At 31.1% G+C, this 20,279-nt stretch overlaps 1 protein-coding gene across 1 annotated transcript in view; it reads right to left on the minus strand.

The window, feature by feature from the left end:
- Positions 1 to 2,459: 2,459 nt before the first annotated feature.
- Positions 2,460 to 20,279, minus strand: part of LOC131849107 (LIM/homeobox protein Lhx9-like) — a 46,022-nt gene continuing 28,202 nt past the window's right edge. Inside the window, exons 5-7 of the mRNA XM_059199098.1 lie at positions 18,832 to 18,983; positions 3,639 to 3,874; positions 2,460 to 3,205 (exon numbers count right to left, since the gene is read on the minus strand). Of these exons, the coding sequence (XP_059055081.1) occupies positions 2,990 to 3,205; positions 3,639 to 3,874; positions 18,832 to 18,983 (604 nt within the window). The 3' untranslated portion in view covers positions 2,460 to 2,989. The remainder of the gene's footprint in view (positions 3,206 to 3,638; positions 3,875 to 18,831; positions 18,984 to 20,279) is intronic.

The following is a 20,279-nucleotide window of genomic DNA, read 5'->3' on the forward strand; positions in this document are numbered from 1 at the left end:
ATATTTCATATGTATATTTATATAATATATATATTTATTTAATATATATCCTGTCCTAATAAAATCTCTTAACGTGAAATGTAAAATGTAACAGAAGCAAAAAAATTGAACTAGATTTAGTAAAAGTTTCATCTATATATATATGTAGCTTTTTTCAACGATAGACTTACCTACGATCCTGTTTCTATTCAACATTTTTTTAATACGTTTGCGATTATTGAAACAAGATATTATTATTTCATAAATAATTATTCTCATTATTGGCTCTCATATTGTTTCTTCTAGAGTTAATATGTAGTCAGATGTAGTATTTAAATATATTATATATAGATATATAAAATGTTCGTTAGTCTAGTAAAAATTAATTTTAATCACTTTTATTCTTTTCGTGTAGGGTTCGGTTAGGGTTAAAAATCAATAAATAATTAATTGGCAATTTTGTATGCAATTGCTAATTAGGGTTTCTTTGAATAGAAAGCGCCCGTAGTGGAAAAATTGCCCCTTTTTATTACAGATTATGTTTGTAAATTTGTTACGAAGTTCACTGTTTTACATATAATAACAATGAGATATAAGAAACACTCTGGAATGACTATCACATACAGACCCAATACATAATGTAGCCAAAAACTATGATTGTTAGAATATTTGTCTTTTTGGTTCAACCGAACTGGTTGCGATTTTCCCTAACATCTTGAAGTGTGCATCTTCCACATAACATAACATTTTGTATGTTTTATTCCAATCGATTTTCAACAACAAAGTTATAAAAAAAATTGTTGTTATGACCACAGATAACAACAGTGTCATTATATATAATGTATACTTAATACGTGACACATATAGGGTATGAGGTGCACAGGGTCATCTATTAATAAATAAAAATGGGTTACAAATAAATATAACATATCCAGGGTTATTTATTATTTATTTAATGAATACGAGTAGATACGAGTATATAATAATATTATGACTAGCAATAAGCACGAGATGAAATTCTTGTCTTTATTGAACGTGGCTAACAATTAATTAATTAAGCATTATAGGTTTGAGAATGTTACATCAATAACGAGCTTGTAGTTGAGAACACATATAATATTACTTATGTACTATTACCAATAATATGTAACCATATATTTCCTACATTAAAGATTAAATTTGACAGGTTATATATTAGGTTTTAAATATTTTTATTAGTCTAAACATCTAAAAGAGGTAGAAATTACATTATATAGCCTTACATTCAAATCTAGAAACGTAAGTAATAACATTAAGTACAACGTATAATGATAAACCTAATTATAAATTAGATTTGGATATCAAAATTAATAATGTACCAAGATCTATACCCATATAACATAGCACTTGAACTTGAACATAGGAAACTATGTAAATATTATATTTGAGTTTAAACGTCAATAGATAGTAAAGCTGTGCCAGCAGTCGACATCGTAAAAATATTAAAGTCATAAAGAACTCAATACTAATTGTTTATTCAATGTTTTATTGTAACATTAACAGTTTGTATAGTAATAATTATATTGCTAACACATTATTGACGGCTTTGTTAATTACAACAATAAGATAGTATATATAAAATTTGGCGTCCCATAATACATGATAGTGACAATACCTACTTCAGTTTACAATCTATGAATTGATATAGCACTAGGAAATAGATTGATCAATAACATGCACTGATGATTACGTGCAATGAAGCGTAATTCTTATTGAAGCCCATTAATAGACTAAATTGCCATTTCGTGGTGATTCAATTTGTCACATTAAACTGGGATGAAATAAATTGTTAATAATATGGACTAATGGTCCCATTGCTAGTAAAGTAACGTATCGAACGTTAGTTCCCTTTGGTGGATGATTTCTGGTGGACACGTCTTCATACTCATTCTATAATTCTCCACTACGATATATGACACCTATGATATGTAAACTGGTGCACAATTCCATTATCATTCATAAAAACACATATCATTAGTACGTGTTAACCATTTATGTCTTTTATTTCTTGAAATTTTAATAGCGAGTTTTAAGACACCATATAATTATAAATATTTGTTTACAATATCATATACCCTATGATTATGCATTTCGTCAAATAGGAAACAAAACTGACACGCTGTATGGTCTCTAAAATATTAGTAAAGATACTTTCTTAATAATATTGGTGACATTTAAGATTTGAAAAGTACATAAACTTACACAGTTAAAACAAAGATTATTATTAAAACATATTTGCATTATTCACATTTCAAAATACTAATAACAAATTTTAAGTCTAACGTTATGATTATGTATTTCACAAAATAATACAACTAATACTAGAATTATATTTTCTCACTAAAGTTTGTGATATTTAAGATCGAAAGTACATCACGGTACATAATTTTTAAGAAAACAACTACATTTATAGTACATACAAACTAATCCATACATACGTGTGCATATTTAGGCCATATATATAAATTGATAAAATTATAGTGGGTAGATTAATAAGTTTAAAAGGACTAGTATCACTTTATATACAAAACACTTAACTATACATGGAATGCTCAAAATCGGTTCCTTTTTTCATATTGTCTATCAGACATAATAATTATATAATTTTAGCAAACGTAATTTTATTAAATTAAATATAATTAATTACGCTTCTGTGATTCCATATCAAGAAAATAGTCAACACTCAAGAAAACCTACATTTCAATATTAATGTTATAATGCTGAGTCCTGTTATAGAACATTGTCTAGAAATTTAATTTATTACATTTTTTTAGAAAAGTAATGTTCAGATATAAATAATACAATAACTGCAAATTATTTCTCTTAAAGCTAATTTCACAAATAATTATATTGAAAAGTACGAAATCAGAGTTATAATAGAAAATATCGTGACTATAATAGTGGCGATATCATGAAAAGTCATCAGCATGATGAATTATTGGAGACTTAGTATTTCTCCGCCATTTGTATGTCAGTACAATTCACTAAACGCCATTGGATGGGGGAGTGGTGTGTGGACCCTCATGTCTTCAATAGATTGATGCGGCTCCATCAGCATCGTACCTGATACCACATTGGGCACTGTACCTGGCAGTATGGACCCATTTGCCGAGTGCCCTGGGTTGCCGTTTGACTCTTGTCGCATAATGTTTCTGCGCCATTTCGCTCGAGCATTTTGAAACCAAACCTAGGAAAATTGGTATTACAAATTAGATAACAAATGATATTACAAATCACATGATTTTATGTACTAACTATATATTACTTAACGGGTCATATTTTAGAATACCCTTTGATAAATTCATATTTATGCAATCTGTGAATGCCTTAAATACCGATTGTTAAAACAATAGACAATACAAATGTATTTTCAATTTTAAAGTATTATTGTAACTGGCGACTTCTGCCTCTTCAAATTTCAACTCTTCGAATAATCCGGCGATACCACTAACCTGTGTTTTTTATTATTTCCCATAAAAATAAGAGTTCGAGGTCCTTCGAGCCGGATGAGCCAAATATGTAAGACTAATGCTTTTGTTCACCTAAGAAATATTCACGAATTAAGAACATCTTCCTACTTTTCAGTCTTTTAATACACCCGGTACCTATAGATTACAAACCTGCAACACTCTCTTGGACAGCCCAGTTTTATGTGCCAACTGTTTCAAATCTTTTGCATCTGGGTTCTGATTGATAGCAAAATATGACTTCATGGTCCTAAGTTGGTGATGTTTGAAGCTGGTCCGCATACGCTTGGTCCTCTGTGTGTGACTGGACACGCTACCTGGTGATGCAACCGACGAATCATATGCCAGCGACTCCATTGATGAAGATAAATCTCCACGATGAAGTATCTCTGGAACAATCACAAAGATTTGAGATTCTGTTGCGATTATTATTCTGTAGTAAATTATAGTTTACTAACTACTAGATAAAAAAAAATATAAACTAATATTGACATACACAATCACATTGTGGAATCCCCTTCCAGCAATAGTATCTACGAATTGATACGATATTGAAACCGTCTTTATTATAGAAAAGACTTTATTCCTTCTTAAAAGGCCGGCTTAATGCGCTTACAATTCCTCTGGTATTGCGGGTGCTTATGGACTGCGGTACTCACTTACCACAAGCTAGTTTGTGCCTTATGCTATAAAAATACATTAATATTACTAGTATCACCATAATCCATCAAATACAAAATATCAACTGTATCTTCCCCCTCTAAAATACTAACGAATACCTTTAACTCTTGCTCAGTCTTACTTAATGATGTAACGCAAACGACTTTATATAAAATCTACCTGCAGTACGAATAAGTTATAAAAACATTCAAATAACTAAGTAAACCTGGACAACTAACACAAGATCTTCAATTCCTTATCTAATCAGAGCTTATGATATGGAAGAGCTAAACATAGTAAATATTTAAAGAAAATCAGAACCGAACCCAATCTTACTAATATTATAAAAACGAAAGTTGTGAGTATAGATGTATGGATGGATGTTTATTACTCTTTCACGCAAAACTAGTGAAATTATTTTGATAAAATTTTACAGTAATATAGCTATTGCATCAGAATAATACATACCCTGTATTATATAAAATATAGTAAATTGGATGAAGAAGTGTAACAGACTAAGTTGCGCAAATTAGCAAGTTTTTAATAAGATAAACCAATACTTGTTAATGTGGCTAATTACTGGTATCACCGTCATCATCATCAATCATTAATATATAATGATTGGTTGTCATTATCGTCCCACAAGTCAGGATAGATCTCGGCTCAAACGACTTACCAATCTGGCCAAGTGGTGAAGTTTTCTATTGATATTTGAATTTACAAAATCTGTTATGGTTTTATGCTATTTATATATTTTTATACTTATTATTAAAATAATTATATAAGTATAAATAATTTAAAGACTCTTCAAAAATAAAGTAAAAATACATAGGTATAATTTTTTTGTCTTGACTGGTTTTTTATATGCGGCAGATATAATACAGAGAAAGGGCTTTTAAAACGGAAACCAATCACTCTCGCATTCGTCTACGTAACCGTGACAACCGCATCCAGAAATTGACTAAAGCCACCGGAAGCTGGGAAATTACACCGGATAAGCATCCCTATTCCATGCGGTTGAAACTAACTAACAAGATGTAGTGTAGTCAACGGCTAATTGCATTTGCAAAAATAATAACTTATTTGTAGTCTTTTAATATTATAACGATTATTTTCAATTACAATCATTAGTCATTCATACAATCATTAGTCATTAGTCATTATTTATTATCATCATTATATTTATAACAATAATTAAACTTAACCATAAAGATGTGTTAAAAACTTACAGCTCCCATATTGGCCACGTTGGAAAAAAAATATTATCGTTATTACCGGAGTTACTGTATCTAAAACTAAATTTAAGTTTTATTACAATATCTTCTGAAATATAGCGCTATGATACACCAGCGTATAAAATACCACTTTTAAGTTTCTAACCCCTAAAAATAGCTACGAATCCATCAATCTTTAATAACAAGCTCTATAAAAAGATCTAAATATTGTTTTTATTTTTACAACAAAATATTTATAATTATTTCACACTTAACACAATTATTATTCTTAATAACCATGTCAAAATAATGCTAACTTTTTAATTAAGTACATAAAACTGGTAGATATATGTTTGATCAGAATCTATCTTTAACTTAAGCATAGGTATGCTTAAGTTGCCGTTTGACTGGTTACTTATATACCAAGTCCATAGAACCATGCCTACTACTATACTATACGGAGTCAGTCAGTGTGACAATCCAATTAACGAAGACCGCGTTAATAGCGTCACCGTATAGACTGATTGGCTAATATACAGGCACAATATGAAGCACCAGGAACATGAATGTTGTCTAATTGATGTGCCGTGTCAGGTACATCTGTCGACGCCTTTATACATGAACGGCATTAAGGCATATGACACCTGTGATACCACTCATCCGTTGCCACTCCAGAAGTCTAAGTTGTAATGCCTCTGAAAGTTCACTGCCTAAACTCACCCTACAACTGAAACAGCGCAATCTTCTTGGCTGCTGAAGTTAGTGAGATAGGAGATATTACTTGTTACCTAGAAATAAGGTAACATTTCGGAAAGCATAAAATATTCGAATTTAAATTGAATTTTGTACGTCATTCTCAAAAATGAGGATGTAATATTAAAGTCACGGTAGTTACACGGTTAGAGAAAGACTTAGAAAAAGATGATGATGTCGTATGTTAAAGACTATATTAAACTATTATGTCAAAAAATAAGATCAGTTTCTTAAAAGACATGCAGTCCTGCCTTCTAAATTACAAACTGAAGATTGACTTCTAATTTTTATTCGTAATAGAATAACATAATACTTAAACAGTATTAAATATGTATTGTATATATATATATATATTATTATTGTACACAGTATCTATCTGAACATTGCGTATTGTTGTTGGCGTCTATTTATTCTTAGAAAAGAACGCGTTCAATCTTGACTAGTACCAATATAACTTCCGGACGCCGGCGCCGGACGCTGTGGTCGCAAAGACGCATTTTATTGTTAAGATTGAAAAAATACTTTCGCTTATCGAGAGGAAATCGATGAGTTCCAAGCACTGGGTGCTATTCAACTGAGACTTTATAATGACTATAATATACATATATGTATTTAAAAATATAATGAAATATATAGACAGTAGCCTTTTGTGCAAAAGGTATCTGAAGGCCTTTTCTAATCGCATTCGCATCGTTTCAATTTTGTAAAACTATTTGAATCATTGTATCGCTTTCAGATGCCTTCAATGATAAAATAAGAAGTTGTTTGAATTAGATTGTGACTAAAATAATAATATTAATGCTAAAAACACAAATAGTGACTTTTTTATTTTATATATTAATTCCATTGTATTCCTTAGCATCAATGTTATACAAATATTATTATTCTTATAGAAATGTATCAAAAGAACTATAGTACAATATTATTTATTTACAAAATATCATTACCAAACATAACCGATTGTTAGATAAAATACATATTTCTTTACTTGATAGTAAATTGGTAATTATGTCGAGGCCCCTCCCTCTTGCATGGATGTCAAAACAAATAATAATATGATAGATGTACAGATAATTTGACATGTTCTTTATCATGATATAGCGTAATGGGCTCCGATGTTATAAGTCAGTGAGCATAAATTTATTTCTCGCCCCAAAAACACGCGGGTGGTTTTTCTTTTCTGTGCCTCTCACCTTGCGATAAAAAAGTATAAGTACACTATATTTCAACATTATTAATTTCACCATGCTTACAAATACTTTCCGATGTGCTTGGGTAGTAATTAAAATTTATGAATACAAACTTCTAAACTCTGATTCTAGAAGTTTACTCTTTTGTTATCCTTGAACTATAATTATTAGAAGGTCAGGTCTATGTTTAGTATGTGATACATAAAAGCTAACTGTAAATTAGTAGTGCAAGGAATGATGAAAGAAATTATTTTATAGAATTTCCTACAATTACTTTATGAGACAATCCACGTTAGCTGGGATATATATAACAATAATTCAAGTCTATACTCAAAAACACCACCACAAATATCATGTTATCACTCCTCTGTTACCATACCAAGGATCGATCATCATCATCATCATTACATACTAAAAAGAATTGCTGTTGCTGTGTGTCTCTATGTATGCTTAAATCTTTAAAACTACGAAACGGATTTTGAAGCGGTTTTTTTTATACATAGAGGGATTCTAGAGGAAGGTTTCTTTATATAATACATGTACACCCGTGCAAAGTCGGGGCAAGTAGCTAGTAATCTATAATTTATCTAATTTCGGAAATGTTCTATTAAACCGTAAACTTTGCGAAAACACACAATCTTTTTGTTATAGGTACCCTTAAAAAATATTTGAAGCACCAATGCTTATAAATTAGAAGTATTAGTTTGATAACATCGTGAAAACTAGTCTTTAATAGAATAAAAACAAAAAGAAATATCAAAAATAGTGGTAAAAAAACGTCAATATGACCTTACTGTGAAGTTCATCCACGCAATAAGTTATAATTATTAAATTCGTAATTAAATAGATGTTTCGAGTGATTTAAAAGCCGAGGGTCCAATAGGTGGTCGGTGTTAATTATTTTTTATTGTTTCTTTTTACCACTGTGTGGGGACCGCTCTGCTCTAAATGTTCCGTTTAGGGGGAAGCGAGCTTTATACAGTTAATTAATAACTAGTCCCTTGGCGGTATTCCCGGAATTTCACAGTTCGCGGATTCGATTCCGGTCAAATGACTTATATTTCTTTGTCTATTTTATGATCTTAATCAACTAATGTAATTTATTACAGCTGTCTTTTAACTGACACTCACGAGCTAATTTTTAGTATATGCCCCAACAAATGGGAGGTTATTATTTTGAACCGACTTCAAAAGAGGGACTTCCTAATTCAATAACTTTGCTGTATTTACATATATATTGTCACTATATTTTACAACCTTGTCAAACGGTGGAAATTTCAATTTTACCTGATATCTTTACCAGAACTGATTTAATTATTTTTTGCAATTAAATTAATCATTACTTATATGTTATTTTTATATTAATGTTTAACTAATGAACATGTACTGAGTTGTTTCTATAAATAAGCGACTAAAATGACTCACATAGGTAAAAGTTATTTCTAATTACCAAATTTATTTCATTAATCTATCCTTATCTTCTTAAACTTTTGAATAAAAGAGAAAACATCAATCATTACTTCATGACTATAGATGTTCAGCAACTTTCCTCGTCCACTGTCACTAAACAAGTCCAATAAAACTGACAACTTTGGATCTACCATCATTTAATGTTTCATTTTTATAGGCTGAATTAACATGTTACCAGCTTACATTAAATTTTTTCTCTTAAAAATCCAGTAATAAAGCATACTGGCTGTAAACGATTCGATATTAACGATTGGTAATAAAAAAATAAAGAAGCTATGCAAGAGTACGTGTTTTATTGCATTAGTAGGCGCCATATTAATGTGCCACAAAATATAGACGGTAGCGATTTTATTATGTATCTAGTAGGAGTTGATACTAGCTTCTATAAAAATAGTACTTGTAGTCGAGGTACAATGTGTCTTCATATTAAATTTCAATCAGTTCAGCCGTTTAAACAGACAGATACACTTTCGAAATTATATTATTATATATGTGATGCATGCGTGCATGCATCTATACACATTTTTGACAACCTATATATACATATATATAGGTGTTTGTATCTGTGCATATATGTGAATGTAATGGTTGTCAAAAAATTATTGTTCTTCTTTCTTTCTTTACATAATTATGCATATGATTGAATAATATATAATATATTAAATATTGAATTCAAACATACCAAGTGCAATAATAGTATATCAAGTATTACTTATATTCACTACGACGTCAACAGTTGATAATGTCTTTCTACCTCATCTAGGTTAATTGTTATGAAAGTTTATATTTATTATTATAAGATATGCATTATAAATCAGAATAAAATGTTATATGCACTAAATAAATATTATAATTTACACATTAGGAAGGTCACTTATGAATTAAACACCGAAGATAGATCAATAAAAATTTGGTAGAGCTTGTAAAGTGATATGCATGTGAAATGATGGTTGAATAGATATTGCCTTCAACTGTGTACAGAAACCTCAGATTATGAGGAGGCGTAGTAATATTAGGTGTTCTATGAATTTCGGTAAACGGGAACGATTTTAAGTAATGTTTAATTAGAAGATCTCATAGATATAAAAACCACTGTGTTACGAGTCTATCACTGAAGTTGAAGTAGATACCATTATTTACAAATACAATATTTACAAACTAGACCATAATTAATTGAAATTAGGTATAAGTTTGATTATTATTAAGATTATGTTGTTAAAGACCATATTTCTATAAAGATAGGCACTGACTGCCAGTACGTACAGTAGCATATGCGCATATACCAATATTACGCATTATTTATACGCATTAATAAAATATATAGTGTAATATACTGTTTTAAACTTGACGCGGTCATTATTTATACGTATAATTAGTAAAAATCACGGGATCTTACCACGTTTTATATTTATTTGCTGAGTTCCCGATATTTCGGTAGTGTTTCAACCACCATGATCACGGGTAAACTGAAGAGCAGCGGGTAGATGGAAAATGAAATCTTTTTATGGGCAGACATATGCGTCTACCTTCACACGTCTTCGTTTGTTGCTACTACTGGAACTCGCTCGATATTCATCTCGGCAAACTGTACTCACAGTATCTTTACGTACATTTAATACACTTTTTGATCGCGTTTTTTGTTTTCGTTTAATTAAACCAAACACGTGGTAAGATCCCGTGATTTTTACTAATTATACGTATATATAGTGTAAGTAATCGAACCCGCGACCATCGGAAGTAAGACGGTGTGATCATCCATTTATACAAAATCAACGAAACCATGTCAAGAAAAACATAAAATTGGATGGGATTATAAAAAAATTACTTGCATAAGTAAGCAATTTATTTTTATATAAATAAAGTATTATAACATCATTTTCATTCGTATGATGTTAATACGAAAGCAATAACTTCCATATTTAGTTCTTTTTATTTTTACACAAACAGTTATTCTTGGTTATGTTAATTATGTGAAACCTATTAATATAAACGGGTTTAGGTGTCTATATCACATATAATAGTTATTTATTTGTGTAAGAAATGAGTATATAACTACAAATAAATAATTATGTTGACTACTAAGATTATTTCGTTATATTATACTTTAACCTTAAAGACAACACTATCAGAAACAATTTAAAAGTATCATTTTGCACTGATAATATCTAACCCATGTGTTATTTGTAAAAAAAAAGTATTAGTCGAATCAAGTGGTCGGCACTTTAGTACCTCTGAATTTTATCATAAAGGAATGTCCCATATTATTATCTGTCCGTCTCGATCAGTCGATATCCGTTCTGTCACCGCTTCGGTGTGTACAGACCTCTATAAATAAGTGTTAGCGACATAACTGGAAGAAATATTCAAAGTATTCCTTATAGTGTCTTAATTATACGTACTACTATCTTATTAATACGGTACCGAATTTATGTTAGAAAGTGTTAGATTTTAAACCATAAAATTGTATATTAAAATACCTACCAAACTACCAATTATCAGCATAGAACGATTCAAACAGCGCCATCTAGTGCCAAGCTAAGCAGAGATTGTTTTATGGGTGCTAGACTACTGATAGAAATACATATATGATATACTTAAAAAATATTGGCGACTCTAACAATAATAGTCATAATTACATATTTTAAATCGTGCGAGGAAATGTTTATCATACTACCGTACTTCCAATGATTGCGGGTTATTTACATATGAACATTACATAATAAATAGACAATGATATCTACAAGGCCATTATATAGTAAACAGACGTGATACTTAATAAATCAGATCTTAAATATGTAATAATAAAGGCATGACTCACTGACTAATCAAAGCCAAGCTTTAAGCTTATGGAAGTAGAAAACAAATATTATATAGATTGTAAAATTAATAGATATGAGAGACTGTAAAATGGATATTATGTTATTGTATAATGTAATATATAGAACACTAGCTACTCGCCCCCGCTTCGCCTGGGTGCACATGTATTATACATATTAACGTTTCTCTTGAATCACTCTATCTATTAAAGAAAACCGCATCAAAATCCGTTGGGTAGTTTTAAAAATTTAACCATACATCGGGACGGACAGACAGAGACAGCGACTTTCTTTTATACTATATAATGAGGATAAGGAAGGCACTGACTAATCAAAGCTAGACTTTAACTCATGGAAGTAGAAAACTAATTTTATATAGATTGTAAAATTAATAGATATGAGTGACTGTAAAATGGATATTATGTTATTGTACAATGCAATATATTCTATATACATGACAAACTGATAGGTCATTGAAATCAGTGAAATGTGTGACGAGCTACTTCATATGCAAAACGCAACACGGATGCGTAAATTGGAGGCTGATGGTTGATTAGAAACAATCGTGATTTTGTGAGTAAATTGGAGTTTGTTAGTAACTAAAAATAATACTAATAAATAAATAACACTGGACAATTAACACAGCGCCATCTAGTCCCACGGTAAGAAGAACTTTTGTTATGGGTATTAGACAGCTGACATAAACATGTACCTACTTCTATTTTTTTTTTGTAAATACATGCAGTATATACGTATAAAACAGCAGACCCATACAAATAATACTCATGAATACAAAAATTTGCACCGCGCCAGGAATCGAATCAGCGACCATCGGAAGTAAAGCGGTGTGCTAAACCGCTAGACCACTGAGGCCGTTGTCGTATAAGATAGTAATATATATTGACAACTCATTATAAGTTGTACATATGTAAGATGAAGATATTATTTTTGAAGAACCGACTTCAAAAAAAGGAACTTATTCATTAAATCATTTCATTGTATTTATGTTGAATTTATATTATTGAACCAACTACTGCCAATATAATAATGTTTTCCAAATTCTAAGAGAGTGACTTTACACCATTTATTATTGATATTATAAATAAAAGACTTGTTAATAATATAGGTAGGCATTTTAAGTACAGGAAACTTATTAAATACTAGCTGCATCCGCAACTTCGTCCGCGTGAAATTTAACTTTATCTTTCTAAAATAAAAGTAACCAAAGTTACTCCTTATTACATCAGCTGCTATCCTGCCAATAAAAGTCCCGTCAAAATTGGTCCAGCCTTTTCAGAGATTAGCGGGAACAAACAGACAGGCAAAAATGATAAAAAATGTTATTTTGGTGTATGTACCGTATTTACATTCATATGCAGGTAGTAAAAAACGGTTATTTCAATATTATAAAACAGTCACTCCATTAGAGCAACAACTACTACTAAAAATGAATACTCTATTAACTACGTATACATACTATATATATATATATATATATAGTACTAATACTACCGTATTTGTAATTATCAATAATTAACTTAGTGAAACAAATCGAATCTACCAATAGATTAATAATGATATTTAGCACGGATTTAGCATCTCTAAACAGTCTATGCTCGGATTATTGATAGTATTACGGGACGGAGTATAATAATATAATAGTTAGTAGTATTGGGAATTAACGCCATTAATATTATTATACTATTCAATGAAGAGAGATCTGCAATATTACATGTTCTCAATTAGCTGACATCAAATAATCATAGACTCGGAATAGAAATAGATCATAGTACACAGCACAATGCAATTTGCGTTTCAATATTGAGACAGAAACGCTAAGCACCTAATTGACTACGTCTTAATTTGGATTCTGAATTGCTGTATTTGGAATAAGCAAATCTAATTTCTGAGGTAGATTTAATACACGGGTTTGTCTACTTGGGTACCATATCATCTATTTCAATAGCTAATCTCCCGGATTTGTACGCTGTAATCCCGTTTAGTAGCGATGAAATTGCATCATGGATTAGTGTTCAAACATGGCAATAGGTGCATAAGAGAAACAAAGAGCGACGTGTGGCTACTCAATAGTCGTGTAGTTCCTGTATATAGGCAATGGTTCTTGTTTTCTATAAAACCTTACAATTAATTACATATTAAATTTAATATAGAATGAACAAACAGGCAGCTCACTGACCATCTTTTTTAAATATGGAAAGGACAGGTGAGCAATTCAACGGCTAAACGATTTTTTGTTTGTGGTGTTGCTATTGTTTATTATTAGTGTTTTGTTTCTATTAATCTTCAGGTGGTCTTTATCGGTATGTTTTTCTAAACGTGAACGTTTTTTTTAATTAGCAATTTGGGTGTGTTTTATCATGATGAATGTGTAAGTAATGATTATAACACGCGGCTATGTTATTTTTTGTTGATTTTTGTGGTCAGAAATTAGTATCATAAAAAGCTGCTGTTATTAATAAATTGTTCCTGGTTTTATTAGTGTAAATGCGGTTTCTTTTCATTTGACTTTTGACTTTCTTTGACTTTGATCCCGAAACGCTTGCTATAAATGTAATTGCTCTGTTTATATTTTTTATCTATATTCCGAGTTATAGTTTGTAAAACAAAATAATAATAAAAAAATAGTACGTTACAACCAAATCTATCTGATTGTGTAATTGGGTTTTATAGTTAATCGATCTTATATTTTACAAACCGACTAAAATAAGTACGATTTGATATTTAAGTAGTTCATAAAAGAAAAATATACCAAACGTATTCCGAGTTAGGGAGAATAAGTTTTGTATAATAAAATCTATAATAAACACAAAGTTGTTCTTGTAAGTAAAATGTATAACTTTCTGTCTCCTCGCTTTCCCAAAGGAAGTCTACATAGTTTTTAAGTAGATATCTAAGTAAATTTTCTACGCGATCTAGCCGCTGAAAGTTGTTGAAAGCATATAAACTCTATAAGTTGTATAATACGATTTATTATTGAATACTTTTATTTAAATGTAACTTATCGAATTTAGAAATTATTGTGGTCCCGGATAGTAAGATCACAGATATAAATGGGGGAATGCCATTTCAGACTTCACGCGAGGTGTCGGCTTTTTAAATATTGGGTTTAATTAAAAGGAATTTAATATTGCATTTGGTTTTGTTCCGCATGAAGTATTTTACATCTGCCACTTTCAAATATAATATAATATTAATTATTCTTCACTAAGTAATAGGAATTATTAAGTCTTAGTTGTAATTCTATTCTAAATAACTTAACTTAACTAGTAATGGGTATCTAAGCATTGATATTGAATAGATAGAAAAATATTCAGCAATATCATTATTATCTATATTAATAAGTGAAGAAAAAAGTTTGTCCACCTTTACGACAATTGCTCGAAATGGGTTTAGTCAGCAAAGTTTTGTTTGTCAATTAGTTGTGACCGACTTCGTTTAGTGTATTTTCTAGATAATATCTATCGACGATAAGCAAATAACAAAAATTAATGAAGGATTTATTCAATGTATACCTAACATTTTATTTTTGACTACCTGTTCCCGCGACTTCGTCCGCGTGGAATTTTATATATTTTTTTTAAATTAAAAGTAGCCTAAGTTACTCCTTGTTACATAAGCCACCTGCCAAAAAAACCCGTCAAAATCAGTCCAGCCATTTCAGAGATTAGCCGGTACAAACAGACCGACAGACAGACAAAAATTGTAGAAAATTATATTTTGGTGTATGTAGCATTTATATTCAAATGCATGTAGTAAAAAAATGGTTATTACAATATTACAAACTGACACTCCAATTTTAATTATATGTATGTATGTAATGTATATGATAATGTATAGATGTGAATAATTAATTGATAATATATAATAGGTAGGCAACTAGCCTTATAGTTAAATATATTGATCCAGGTTTAACAACATATTCGGGAGATTTCTTCCTTATTCCTCCAACCCTTTTAAAGTAAAATCTCCACACTCAAACAGACAGATTTTAGCTCTACACGAATTTACTATTTTATTTATTACCTATATATAAAAAAAATGTTTGTGATTTATAATTAATAATAGATATAGTATACTTATATAAAGTTATTTTTATAACTAGCAATATTATTATAACAACAAATCACGCCTGTGCAAGCTCACAAAAAATTAATAGGAATCGATAAACCGATTTTCAGATATAGCACGTATTTGTCGAGCACCCTTAGTTCTTTTTACCGCCGTCACGCGCGGCTTAAGTGGCGCTGTTGTGCCAACATGGCGGATTTGGCGGGATAACGATCTCGGCATGCGAAATCATTGACACGGATAGAGTTAATAAAATTGTGCGGAGATTGTTAATAAAATGTTTAATTGATGTACGTGTATGCTTTAATAGTTATATGTTTTAGAATCAATTTATAAATGCCCTAATTTTATACAACAAATTCTCACTGATACACAAATTTTTGCCCCTCTGATCGAAACGGGGTCCAATGCAAACGGGGATCGATATTACGATGGCCTGAGCCGAGGTTCGAACGCCTAGTGGTGCCCTCAGACTAAACTCGTATCCGTCAGGCAGGAGTTGGCCTTCAGCCGCTCCATAAGTCCTACCGCGAGTTTGAAGTGCCATCTGCACTCGCCCCCTAACGTCCGGGGAAGCTGTAAAGGCCAGCTGCGGCCAACAGCATTAGAGTAGTCCGAAAAAAAAAGATACACAATGCCACTTTTTTATATAACACGAACTGAGGCGATATTCACGACGATGTAGGTTGTGACTATCATCAGCTCAGCCTACATTTATTTATACATTCTATGATAATAAATTTCTTATGCTTTCTACCATTATGATCTGCTATTTTCTTCTGCTACCTTTTGAGCATCTTCGGCCCTACTACTACTTACTAGAAATCAACACTTACTCTTAACGTACCTATGCAATCAGGAACGTACGCTAGATGCAAATATAAATTTCTTTGCTATAATAGACTGCTTCAGATTTCAATTGCTGTGGCTTAATATAGCTGAATATACGGAATTCCAGTACGGTGTCACTTCAAACTACGCAAGATTCGTAAACGATTAAGATAATAAATTGAAATATAATACGTCATAACAAATCAAACAGATGATCATCTAAAATTATTATATAATCTATCTTATTTCATTGGATCTTGGGGATTATCTTATAAGATTATATGATATGTCTTACTAGATTTTGTAACAAATCTAATTTAGATCAGTTTACACTACAGCTCTACACACACTAAAAATAAGTAATTTTTCTAGAAGTGTGGGCACTTTTTTTATCTAAATATTTTGCTAATAGAGATTAAAAAGCAAATTTAATTTAATAAAATTAAATAATTAATTTTATGTGTTTGTTATATTATGTCCTTGTTATATTATTTTTCTTCAATTTTATTCTGATAATGGATAATATATATATATATAAATATACAGGCGACACTTGATTTAAGGAAACTTTTTTTTGCACACGTTTGCATAAAAATATTTTGTTATACAAATGATCCTTATGACAAATTTTGAAAACTAGATGCTATTCTATAGCCATTATAAGTACAAAATATTTATTAGATGCGTAATGTTTAGTCTTGACTTTTTTGTTTGTTTAAAAATATAAAGCAATTGGCTGTATACTACTACTATCTATTGTAATATGTGCAAATATAATTAAGTACACCAGACATAAAGAACTGGTTACCAGATGAATATCATATTTTTTGGGTATTGAATCACTGTCGCGTATCAGTGGCTCTGTTAGTGTGCTAATAATAATATAAATATTTTTTAATCATAAACAAGATATCTATTATCAAAAAAGAGTCGCCGAGAGTTCGAGAGAGTTCACATGCAATACACTACACAATACAAATCACAAACAGTTATAGTTATCCTATACAGTAAAATTAAACCATTACACAACTCAATAAGTAGGCAACGGAGTTCAACGGAGAAATTATACACAACGCAAACACGATTTGACTAATGGTTAAACTCATCCGAAATAATTTAAACATAGTCTTAGATATAGTAACGTATCGCCTGTGGACTCATGGTCCATTCACACTGTCATGATTAATCGTACGTAGTAGCAAATGCTGAATTTACCTCAATGACTGCCTCGCGTTTCGACGCTGTAAAGAATAATCCGAGCGACCCCTGCTGAGGGTCCAACGCTCCCACGCATAGGCCTCTCACTCTTGCTTAAGACATTACTTTGCGCAAAAGGGAGACGTAGGCATTTTTGACAACCTGTCGTCTATTCATTAGTTGTGATTACGAGCCGGGATGAATTGACATCGGGGAAGGCACCAGTGCTTTCCCTCTGAGGTTTCTGCTAAATTTTAACCGGCCGTGCTTCGATGAAATATGTATAGTAACGAAGTTACACGCGGGGACCAAGTGTCTTGAGCCAGCAACTTGCGCCATTTAAATTCCTAACAGCTATTATATTTGGTCCTTAGACTAAACGCACTCGGGGTACTATGTACGCAACTCGTCGCACATTTTAACGTATTTACGTTATCTGTGTGCATATACTTCTAAATTCCTAATTATTTTATTTTTGCCTTTAAGTTTCTAAAAAACTGAATAACATAATAAAATTGAATATTGTCACTTCAATTCAATTTATTCATACAATAGTTCATCCATATAACCACCCATTAAGTATTATGTAAGTACTCGGACGAACTTGTTCATCCATATTGATATTTCAATGCATGTCATGACAGTTAGAAGCAACTAGATATAATTGGAAAATTTATGTAAATACACATGTAAATACTCCTTTGCAGTTGCCTAGGTATGAGGCTTAATATTAGTTTATTTAGAATCGTATAACACTTTGAAATTTATCATATAAATAAAAAATAATTCGAAAACCTTAACGTATTTTTACTCGTTTCTACCCTATATTAAATATGAGCCATACCATATCGTGAGAAACATCTGAGTACGTACTTTAAAAAAACGACTTTTGAAATTATTTCATAAATATTCTTAAAGAAACGTCTTGTAAATAACGCTCGGCATTAGGTAGTACCTACGTCTTGAAAATTCTCAAAGGGACCGACTTAAAGGAAATAATATTATTGAATAGGATATTTTTAAAAGTACCTTTAATTAAAAGACAATTTTTAATTACATTGAAGATATTAAATTCGCAGTATTTCGCAATAGCAGAGTATTATTAAGAGTGAGGGGACGAACTTACCTAAGGCGGTGCTTGCAATCCTCATTGTCTGGACCTGCATATCCTCAGGGGATCCTTGGGCTAGTTTCCTCTTCCTCGGTCGACCTTTAGAGCTGGGGCCACCGGAGTAGAACTGAGAAGGAGAATCACCCTCACTAGGCATATCTTGACACCTGGTAAGAAAGAAACAATATAATAATAGTAAGTAATTATAATATTCAATATCTTCATGGCAATTGTTAAGAAGATAGAGAACGTTCACCGACTCCCCAGGACAGAACAATTCAACAAGATTTGATATTGACCTTAATACCTGAGATGATGCAAAATCGCAATTAGCGCCATAAAAATATCAGGAGATTAAGGATCTTCAGATGATGGTTGGCCAATCGGCAGGAGAGGAGGCACTGTTAGTAATAGGATTTAGTGACTTAGTAATGAACAATCGGGAGAATTCGTACTGATCTAACTTTATATTCTTTATATCAACTTCCACTGCTGTCCTGCCAACGTATACATTTAGCTGATACTAATAGCTGATAAATAATTCAATTTAAAAAAATAAATACTAATGACAATATATAAAGAGTATATCGTTGTAAATGTAGAAATAAAACATAAAATATTTTCTTTATTTGCTCATGTGACACTAATATCAAAGGATAGACGAAGAATATATATTTACTAAAAATGTATAAATTGAGTCTAGACTGACATATTACGAACAAACTATTAGAATATACGACAGACAATACGAGATTCCCGGACGATGATAAGCTTCTTTCTACCTAATCCGTAAAGGACGTAGTTTAAAGATAAATTCACAATATAAATACAATTGTATTACTCTCTACCATCTGTGCACAAACGATGCTACTTATTATATGATGTACATTTGATCAATTGATCCTAAGAGTTTACAAACGACTTTTTTTTAAACCCCCATGATGTCAAACAAGCATACGTCCTATCTGATGGTAAACGTTTACCACAGCTGAAACACCAAGGTTGTCAATTACGAGTTGCCAACATTTAAGAAACCTTATACCCTCGTTCAAAAACCCCATTTAGGTTAAATCTGAGCAGGTAGATAATTCCATAGTCATCAATTTAATATATTATAAGATACGTAGATCTTTAATAACTTAAATCAATTAGCCGCTACCTAGGTATCCTCCCTCATGTTGCATGTATTTATGGACGACGAAATCCAATTCATATCAGGTGTAAGTACTGTCAGCTTATTTGACTCCCAAACAAGTAGCAACTTGCCTTTCGATGTGCCAATTAGTACGGATTCAACCCATCGGTAGACTATTGTCTACATTTTAGTTACTGAAAATTTTCAATTTAAAAAACCATCGCAGCCTTTGTGCAGTCTACTTTTGATTGGTCCTTATTTATGAGATTGAATAACTTTCCGATAGGAGAATCGAATAAGCGGATCCAAAGCAACATATTTTGTACAA

This window comes from Achroia grisella, unplaced genomic scaffold, assembly GCF_030625045.1.
Source record: "Achroia grisella isolate CSIRO2021 unplaced genomic scaffold, CSIRO_AGI_Agris_v1 utg640, whole genome shotgun sequence".
NCBI lineage: Eukaryota > Metazoa > Arthropoda > Insecta > Lepidoptera > Pyralidae > Achroia > Achroia grisella.